This window comes from Anomaloglossus baeobatrachus, chromosome 3, assembly GCF_048569485.1.
Source record: "Anomaloglossus baeobatrachus isolate aAnoBae1 chromosome 3, aAnoBae1.hap1, whole genome shotgun sequence".
NCBI lineage: Eukaryota > Metazoa > Chordata > Amphibia > Anura > Aromobatidae > Anomaloglossus > Anomaloglossus baeobatrachus.
Genome location: NC_134355.1, coordinates 464897589 through 464907883, shown reverse-complemented (window position 1 = coordinate 464907883; position 10295 = coordinate 464897589). Strand labels below are relative to the sequence as shown.

Below are 10295 nucleotides of genomic sequence, written 5' to 3'. Positions count from 1 at the left end.
GCTCCCTGCTCTGTGCACATGTAGCTGCAGCACACATCGGGTTAATTAACCCGATGTGTGCTGTAACTAGGAGAGCAAGGAGCCAGCGCTAAGCATTATGCGCTGCTCCCTGCTCTGTGCACATGTAGCTGCAGCACACATCAGGTAATTAACCCGATGTGTGCTGTAACTAGGAGAGCAGGGAGCCAGCGCTCAGTGTGCGCTGCTCCCTGCTCTCTGCACGTGTAGCTGCGTGCGCTGGTAACCAAGGTAAATATCGGGTTGGTTACCCAATATTTACCTTAGTTACCAAGCGCAGCATCTTCCACGCAGCGCTGGGGGCTTGTCACTGGTTGCTGGTGAGCTCACCAGCAACTTGTGTAGCGACGCTCCAGCGATCTCTGCCAGGTCAGGTTGCTGGTGGGATCGCTGGAGCGTCGCAGTGTGACATCTCACCAGCAACCTCCTAGCAACTTACCAGCGATCCCTATCGTTGTTGGGATCGCTGGTAAGTTGCTTAGTGTGACTGGACCTTAAGTGTGACGGTACCTTTAGTGTAGCTTTGTTAAAATCACTTTTAATCAGCAGTAGATTATCATTACAGGATGCCAATCACATCTGCTCTCCTTCTATTTAAAGGGAACCTGTCACCAGATTTGTCCCTGGCCACCACCAGTAAGCCCCTATATACAGCATTCTAGAATACTGTATTGTTAATATTATTATTTTTTATTATTATAGCGCCATCAATTTCATGGCGCTTTACATGTGAAAGGGGTGTACATAATAGGGACAAGTACAATAATCATAAACAATACAAGACACAAACAGGTACAGGAGGATAGAGGTCCCAGCCCGCGAGGGCTCACAGTCTCCAAGGGATAGGTGAGGATACAGTAGGTGAGGGTAGAGCTGATAGTGCGGCGCTGTATCAGACTGAGGGTTATGGCAGGTTGTAGGCTTGTCATGTGCATATGTGTGCCCAGGCAGCTCTGTATTTTTTAAAAAACATCTTTTATTATACTGATCTGCGGGGCGGGTGGGTCCAATGGGTGTCGCTGGAATTGGTCCGATGCCTCCTCTCTGCCTTCCAAAACCATCCTCCTTCCCAGCTCCATGTTCTATGTAATCTACAGAGGCCTAAATTGCACTCCTGTGCAAGCGCACTTTGCTCTGCCTTCAACAGGTTAGAGCAAAGTATTGGAGTGCGCATGTGCGGGCAGCCTTTGACCTTTCCCTGCGCATGCGCATTACAGTATTTTGTTCTGCCCTCAGCAGGGCAGAGAAAAGTGCATGTGCGCAGGAGCTCAATGGAGTCCTCTGTGTGGATGACATAGGACGTGTCATTCTCATGGGACCGGGAGGGAAGACAGCGATGGAAGGAAGAGAGGAGCCGCTGAACCGAGGCAAGCGACACTCATCGGACAAGACCACCCAGCAGGTGAGTATAATAAAAGATGTTTTTTACGTTATACACAGCGACCTGGGCTCTTATATACAGTATTCTAGAATGCTGTATATAAGAGCTTACTGTTAGTGGCTTCAACTTATAGGGACCAAATCTGGTGACAGGTTCCCTTTATATAGAAGAGGAGCAGATTGGCCTCCTAACAAGCAGACAAGTAGACTCTTGCTAGCCTGCCTATAATTCAGCATACAGCAGGTCGAAGTCCGAGTCTGCCTGTGTTGATGCCGGACACCAGAGAAACCATCGGGCATGTCAGATTCTGCAATGTGAACAGAACTCAACACCACCATGACAGTCAACGAAGTTTGTGCAAAACTCCAAGTGATAATACCATTGTCAATCTCTGACAGTGGTATTTAATAAGTGCTTGTGGGGAGCATGTCATTCCCACCTCCCATCGGCGGCCCCGTGATGGGATTCTGAAGCACCGATGGGTTGTCATGACAGCCGGGGGTCAGCTGATGACACCTGTGTCTGCCATAATGAACTTACTCTGATCTACGGCTGTGAGGCAGCGTTTATAGGAATCCATCATTTGCTGATGCACTGCTTTGTACAGCACAAGTGATTGGATGTCGCAGCTTCAATTTCCCTAAAAGGACTAGTAAATACAATAAAAATTGAGAATTTGTTTTAAAAAAAAATATGAAAATAATAAAAAAAAAACCACAAGTTAAAATCACCTCCTTTTTCCCCACGGAAAAGAAACATTTTTTTAAAAAATACACATATTTGGTATTGTTACTTTCAGAAATGTCCCAAGATAAAATAAATTAATCCGATCAGTAAACAGTGTAACGGAAAAAAAATGAACACTCCAGAATTATGGTTTTATGACCTCCACAACATTGCAATACAATAAGAGGACATTAAAACATTGCATCTACTCAAAAATAGTATCAGTAAAAATGTCAGGTTCGGGCAAAAAAATAAGCCATCACTTAGTCCCAGATCCCCCAAAATAAAAATGTTACGGGTCTCAGACATTTTTTTTTACAAATTTCTGAAATTTTGTTCACTGCCTAAAGCGAAAGAAAACCATACAAGTTTCTATGTGCTCATACTGACCTGGAGAATCATGCTGCCAGGTCAGTTTTTCCATAAAGTGAACAAGGTAAATGAAAAACCCACAAAAATAATTGTTGAATTGCACTTTTTTTTGGAATTTCACACCACTTGGATTTTTTCCCCCCATTTTCCAGCACATTATATGGTAAAATGAATGGTTTCATTCAAAAGTACAATTTGTTCTGCAAAAAACAAGCCATCATACGGTCAGACGGAAAAAAAAAGTTAGAAGAAGGGGAGGAATAAACAAAATTACAAAGACAAAAAAACCACTGATTGGTGAAGGGGTTTTCTTCTCATTCCTCTTGTTCGCCAGGGTAAAAATAAATAAGCCTATACTCACCTCTAGTGCTCCCACGCTGTCTTAAGCCACATTCCTGGGGACATTATAACACCAAAGCCCTTCGACCAACAAGTGCCCGGTGTCTGTATCCCCGCCTTCAGAAATTTGAGCATGATGTCATGATTTCCTGCTCAAACGTCCGAAGGCGGGGAGAAGGAAGACAGCGCTGATTGGTTGTGGGGCTTGTGTGTCATAACAATGTCATGTGGACCCTGAAACGCGCTTTAGACATTGCTGGAACCGCGGCCGCATCGGAGGGGAGTGTAGGCATGTTTATTTTTACGGTGGCAACAAGGGGAAAGAGAAGGGGTTGTCCAAGTAGTGGACAACCCTTTTAGACAAACCACAAGACTTCTGGATAATGTTCTTCTGGCGAGACAAGATGAGAAAGAAGATGTTTAACCCTAATAACCTATGCCAAGTTTGTAAGAAAAAAACAATGTACATCTCAACACAAGCACTCTTCCTACCAACTTCAGTTACCATAGTGGATAGCTATTGAACTTTTTCGATATCAAAATTCTAGAGTCGAATGTGAGGCCATGTATCCAAAAGGTAAAGCTTGTCTGAAACTTTAGTCATACATCGACACAATGATCCCAAGCACACCAGCAATTCTACAATAGAATGGCTGACGAAAGTACAGTAATCATCTGAGTGCAGTCTGATTTTTTTTCACTGACCCATAGACTTGCATTGCCACTTTTGATCCGACCCACAGATCAAAATCGGTCATGTCTCAGTTATTTTCCACAGACCGCATGGTCCATAAAGAATCACAGAAAAGTAAACAGCCCCATAGACTATCAAAGTCATGAGTGCTATTTGTGAAAACCACAGAAATGAATGAGCCCTATGGTTAAGTTCATATGTTGAGATGTTGATGCTGCATATTGTTGCTGTCCAAACAACATAGCAGCACAAGCAAATGTCGCGGGCGGGGAGGATGCCACTGCGCTGCGCTCGCTAACGCTCGGATCCGGCGCTGCTGCGGCTGCTGCTCGGTGGCTTGAGCGGTGGGCCGGATCCGGGGACTCGAGCGGCGCTCCTCGCCCGTGAGTGAAAAGGGGTGGTTGGTTTGGGGGATTTAGTCCGTGACGCCACCCACGGGTTGTGGTGAAGATGGGCACCACCGCTGCTGGTGACGGGGATCCCAGGAGCGATGGTAGGGAGCAGCTGGGATGTTGTTTTCCCCCTCCGTGGGTAGGGGTCGGTGGTCCCGGGGCCGGTGGTGAGACGGGGAGGCAGGGTTGCAGGGGCAGCGTGGCGCGGTGCCTGATGGCACAGGCATACTCACTCAGCAAGAGATGCACAAAATCCTCGGTAAACCAAACGGCTGGATGGACAGGTCCCGCAGCCGGCTGCTGTGTCTCTCCCTGGACAGGTGATGGCGGCTGTCTTTCCCTGCACCTTAGTGTACTGTCTTGACTACGATGGGTTCCCAACGGTAGTCCGCTACCCGGTGTATGGGTGCCGGAGGAGCCCGTTTGCCCGCAGGCGCTGGCCCTTGGGTCTCTAGCCTTAGGCGGTAGCTGTATACCCTCACGGCGTGGGCGGTTGCCTTCAATCGGGTCTTTAGCTGTTAGGAAACCCCTGGGGTTCCTGTCACACTTGGATTTGACTGTTGATGGCGGCTCCAAGCCTAACCGGGGTCCAATGGCCCTGCCTGTGTGTGCTGTCTTCACTTCGCTCCCCGGTCAGTACCGGCAGGCTGTCGCCCGTCCCCGGTCCTATGTTTCCACCACTCCTGCAGACGGCCACCACCGTCTGCCAACCTTGCTGTCAGTGCCTGGGCCACAAACCCAGACATCCTTCACTTGACTCCTCTCACTTCAACTCCCTGAACTCAACTTCCACTTTTCCCGCCTCAGGGCTGTGAACTCCTCGGTGGGCGGGGCCAACCGCTTGGCTCCGCCCCACCTGGTGTGGACATCAGACCCCGGAGGGAGGCAACAAGGGTTTTGTGTTTGGCTAATGTTACTGTCTAATGGGGGTGGGGGTGTGTTTGTGTTACCTGTGACGACCTGGCTAGTCCAGGGCACCACACAAATAAGATGGATTTTATAATAACTTGATGCCCACTGTGCCTTTTTTATGCTGCATAAACTGATCTGCGTTTTTGAGATTCACAACATGTCAATTTCTCTTGCGGGTACACTAAGTTTTAGGGTATGGTTCTGTAGCACCCCACGGGACCTGCAGGGCTACTTGTCAACGGGCCAGTGGTATTTGGGGTTGCTGTAAATAGCCTGACCCAGCTCCATGGCCCCGTCAGCTACATAAAAGATGTGTGCAAGGGTGACGGTTACAGGGGATAGGGGTTTGCTTTGCAGCGCCACCTGTGGTGCGCGGCCAGGGATTAGTCGCCTCTGCGAGATGTCGCTCTCCTTCAGGGCTGATTGCAACGCAGCTCAGATAGACCAGCTCCCCACATGTGGTGAGAAAGCCCCAGTTACAATGGTGGTGATGGGGGAAGGGCCGTTGGCGCCGATGTGCTGGGCGGCGGCGCCGGGCAATGAGAGTCTCACACAGGGGCTGTGGTTCCAGGTGTTTTACTCAGAGTTCGTGTGCTGCGCCCTCAGAGTGTCGGTCATCGCCGTGATGGGCCCCAGCCGCTCCAGGATGAATCAGAGGTTACCACTGGTGTGGTGAAGCATGTGAGACCTTCCTCCTTGCGCTTTGTAGTGTGGATCCCCATGGTGTGGACCTACTTGGTGACCCCACCAGTGTCCTTGGCTTTAGTTGCCATCCCGTACACAGGCAGCGCAAAACTTGTTATGGACCCGACCATGGCCTTAGCTCTTGTCTCTATATGCTGCTGGTGCCCCGGGACTTTTGGTGGTGGGCGATGGGACGTGAAATCCCCCTTCCCTGCAGATTCTGGTAGTCCAACGTGGAGTATGTTCTACCCTAGGGGCTTCTGTACCCTGTGTGGCGCCGATCCCGAAGGGGCTGTTAGGGCTCACCCTCCGGCTACTGTGTGCTCCTCTGTCTCACAGCTCCATTCAGTCGTCTCCTGCTTCTCTCTGTCTGCCCGGTACTCGGTTGGCCCCCTGGGGGGAGCCGTTCGACATCCCCTCAGAGGCCTTGCTCTTCTCTATCTGAAGCTGTTCTTTCTTCTGTGCCACAGGCTGGACTAAAGTGAAACTGTTTGTGTGTTCCTTACTCCCTCAGTGCAGCCCCCAACTTTCTGATGACTCGCTAGTGGTTGTCCCAGCAACCGGGAATTTCCCAGTCTGGCTGTGTTTTGTAAGCTATGAGCACAGGATGTTGTATAACTACTGACTCATTGTGTTTTGTAAGCTAGAAAACACCAGTGGTTAACCTCTTATTACCCGGATGAGCATTGCAACTTAAGTCAGATACAATACCCTATGGCAACTGAGCCCCAGGGGCCCCACAGTTCCACTTGCGTATAACTCGTTGCGAGTCTCGCATCGGCATCACTCAGCACAGCTGCACACACACTTGACAGGAGCCGGTCGGCTGCATGTATTTACATGCAGCTGAGGTGCTTGTGTTCGGAGAGTGTGCGGCTGTGGCGGGTGATACCGATGCGAGACTCGTATGGAACTCCGGCCTTATGTGCGGATCTTCCTCAAGGAACTGCATTGCTAAGAAACACACAGGACTGTATTAATTAAGTTTTGGCAAAGGAAAATATTAGAAAGTATCAATATATCCTTTGTCATATCTTTAAACTCGTCAGGAGCTGGATATTGACTAAAAGGGTACTTAATATGGTGGTTATGGTGGTCTCCTAAAAATAGCCACTCCTTAGCTAGGTCCTTCCCGGAGGGATATCTGGCTTTTTTCCGCGTCGAGACTCCTAACAGAGGCTCCACGGACCATTAATATACCTCAATGGACATCGTAAAGAAGAATATAAATAAGTAATGACACGGTGTAATTTGTTGTGTATTGTTTTTCATCTGAAGTTATATTTATTATGTTAGGGTTTTCTAAGAACCAGATTTTTTTTTATTTTTTATGATGTCCTGATTCATAAAACCATAGGATTCAAATAGGATGCCAGTATATCTGTAGATAAGGACTACTATCATTAAGTGCCCAAAGCTCAGACATTAATGGCATTTCTGAGTGTAATTATTATTGGAAAACTCCTATGCACATGGCAGCATTGTAGCTCCGTGCCAACTGAGTGTCATAATAGGACACCCCTATGTTTTACGAGTCAGCATTGTATATGTACTATCAATTTTAAAATGAGTTAAATAGGGATTTTTTTTCTGTTATGTTCTACAAAACATCATATCATGTTTTGTTGGATGCTTATGGAACAACACTTTTGAGACTAAACCTCTCCAACATGCACCATAGAGCACCATCAGGCGGCACAGTTCCTGTGGCTCTGTAATCTGGTGTGGGTGCAAGGCATTGGAAACTTAAACTGACCAGAAGTGTGAAAGGTCTTCAAAAGAGCAGATCTTTTCTCGGATTCCACAACACAAACCAGATACATTATTAAATATACAGTATATCTTAGAGCTGATGATGCTGGTGTTCAAGTCCACAATCATCAGGCATGAAAGATCTATTCATTAATGTATACCGAATGGCTCTTGTAGCGCCCCTGAAGCCATCAGGGAGTTACAAGGTTCTGCATTCCCACAAGGATACAGGGCCTACCCTCTAGGCCCCGGAATACCAGTGCCGGTAACACCAAAAACCCATGTAATCCCAGTTTTTTTCTCAAACACTCCCCCATACAATGGTGCTAAGCTAGGGTCGGCCAATGGATGGCCGCCTAGAGGTGTAGCCACTCCAGGCCACTAGTTGACCAGGTGGGAGGGGCAGACTGTGGAGTGTGACAGCAGTAGACAATGGCAGTGTGATGTAGCGTGAAGGTGGATGTGAAGGACAAGCTGTCTCATGTTAACAGTAACCTAGTACCCAGGAGAGTAGTTGCCGGCGGAGTGCTCCAGGAACTACGCACCGACTGGGTACAGGACCCTAGCATAGGAAAGAGCTCCACGCCGTCCTGTTAACACCTGCACAGCAAAGGGACTATCAAGGACCTCGCTGACCCCTAAAAATCTGAAGACTCAGTAGGAAAGGGAGAACCGGGGACAGGACCAGATACTCCAACTACACAGGGTTCATGCTACTGTCAGGCGGACAGCAGTGGACAAACCATAAGACGGGGACCCCAGTAGCTCTATGCCACGGGGACCCATTTTACCAGGAAGAGGTGCAGGGGAAGGTGGTACCAGAGTACTGAACTGGCACTGGGACGAAGGGGACCTGGAGGTGAAACCATCCGGCCTCGGGTAACCAGCTACCACCAACCAGCAGTGAGTAAAAATGAGTTGCACTAAACCTCTGTGTGGACAACCTTCTTCCTACGGCCGTTATATCACCTATCCTCTGGGACTCAGCCCTGCTTGCGGAGGCCCTACCATCTAGGTTGCAATTAACACCAGCCCCAGAAGTGACATTCTGCAGCGACGGCTCCACATGTATAGCCGCAACACCGCAAGTGGCGTCTTGTATGAACATTAACCTAAATCCCCTGTAAATATATCACCTTTTCAAAAAGCACCCAGGGCATGGAACCGGGTAACAGCCACCAAAGTGACATTCCCCAATTGTACCCTGCCCGGACCAGAGTAGCCCATATTCCTGGGCGACACACATGGATTCATTAAAATCCCTTTGAAAAGTAGCAACATTTTTCTACCACTTGGAGTTGCATAAAAATTTTGCAACTTCTAGCGTTTACGCCCAACTCCGCCACAGTGGGCTGAGCTGGGGTGGCACAGGGGCGAAACGGGGGTTTGATGCCACAGCTTATTTAAGTCACTACGAGCTATTGTGTTACTCATGCCAGAAATCCAACCCCAGTCCCTATCTGGAATAAGATTTATGGAGAGGCACATGGAAGCACATATCACTTTCGTACCAAATTTCTTAAGAGGCATTTACCTCTTAATGAATCCAAGGCCTCTGATTAAACACCCCGTCATCAAGACCGGCATGAATTTCGCTGTTGTTGATGAATCAGGGCCTTTCGTTTTAACTATGGAAATATAAAACCGAATTTGTGAATCGTTCTAGCTAGGGGCAGACATATCATTGGTACAACCTGTGCAGCCACACAGGGGCCCAAGAGGTAAGGGGGCCAATCACCACCTCCAAAGCAGGTCAAATTGTGCATTTTTATCAACTTTTGGGCTTTGAAGGGCCCATATATTGTGGTTGCACAGGGCCCTTTTCTGTGTCCACAAAATATATTAAAGACTTTGAATGCTATAAGAACTAATTTAATGTACATATTACTCTCCTATAGACGGTAGACAGCTACAAGATGGATAAATACTATAACAAAGAGCATGAAAATCCTTATAGCAGAAAGCAATAATAATAATAATAATAATCATCAGACATGACAGTTAGTAATGGTTCAGTGACAAACATTTATATATAACTCTTCTTTATTGCTGCTAATGCTGCTAACAACAATACATCTAGTGAATGCTCTAAAACTAAAACATTAGTATTTCTTATAAAATGCAGAAGTTAGCTTAGTTTACCTTTACTAACCTTTATTTTGGCCTCTGTAATTCTGTATAAAATAAATTGATTCCCTTCCTCTTTTGCGTCATTGAAATATCTCAGAGCCACATCCACTGCATTGAAAACATTCTGGTCATTGCAGTCAGCATCAATAACGGTGGCAGAACCGAGGAGACAATGACAGCAGAGTACTAGAATGGGCAGGAACCACATTGCTTCCACTGATTCCTCTGACTTGTGATTAGTGCATAATAATGAAAAGATTGTTGGGATGTGAAGTTCAGGCAATAGTGGAAAACTTCAAAAATTACCTTCAAACATTCTGCCTTTCCAAAAAAAAGGCACTAAACTTTGATCATAAATATTACCCAACTTGCACTTTGTAAATAGTTTTCAACCTTTGCATCAACAGACCTGTCCTTGATGTTTGTGTAACTTGGAGGTTTGAGTTTGTTCACATGTTCCTGGATGTAAAAAAAAAGTGGAAACAAAAAAAATGCATGTGTCTTTCTCTATGCAAAATTAAAGGATTACTCAGAACATTGAAAGCTATCACCTATACTAGGATAGGTGATTTATTCATGATCAGTAGTGGAGGTGTGGCGCCCTAGACAAGCCAGGACGTCACAGGTACTGCAACAACACACCCCACACCCCGGTTAGGAACACCAAAGTCAGACACAAATCCTTGTTGCCTCCCTCCAAGGGCTGAGGTCCACACCAGGTGGGGTGGAGCCAGGCGGTTGACTCCTCCCACCAAGGAGTTCACAGTCCTGGAGGCGGGAAAAGAGAGCAGAACAGTTTGGAGAGTGGAGGAAGTGGTAGTGGAGGAGCTGACTGGCCGTGTCCAGGTACATGGCCCGGGCACAGAAACAGCAAGGTTGGCAGACGGTGGTGACC

At 47.4% G+C, this 10295-nt stretch overlaps 1 protein-coding gene across 1 annotated transcript in view; it reads right to left on the bottom strand.

The window, feature by feature from the left end:
* LOC142295437 (T-kininogen 1-like) overlaps positions 1-9608 on the bottom strand; it is a 108173-nt gene extending 98565 nt beyond the window's left edge. The window contains exon 1 of the mRNA XM_075338538.1: positions 9423-9608. Within this exon, the coding sequence (XP_075194653.1) occupies positions 9423-9608 (186 nt within the window). The remainder of the gene's footprint in view (positions 1-9422) is intronic.
* Between the last annotated feature and the right edge of the window lie 687 nt (positions 9609-10295).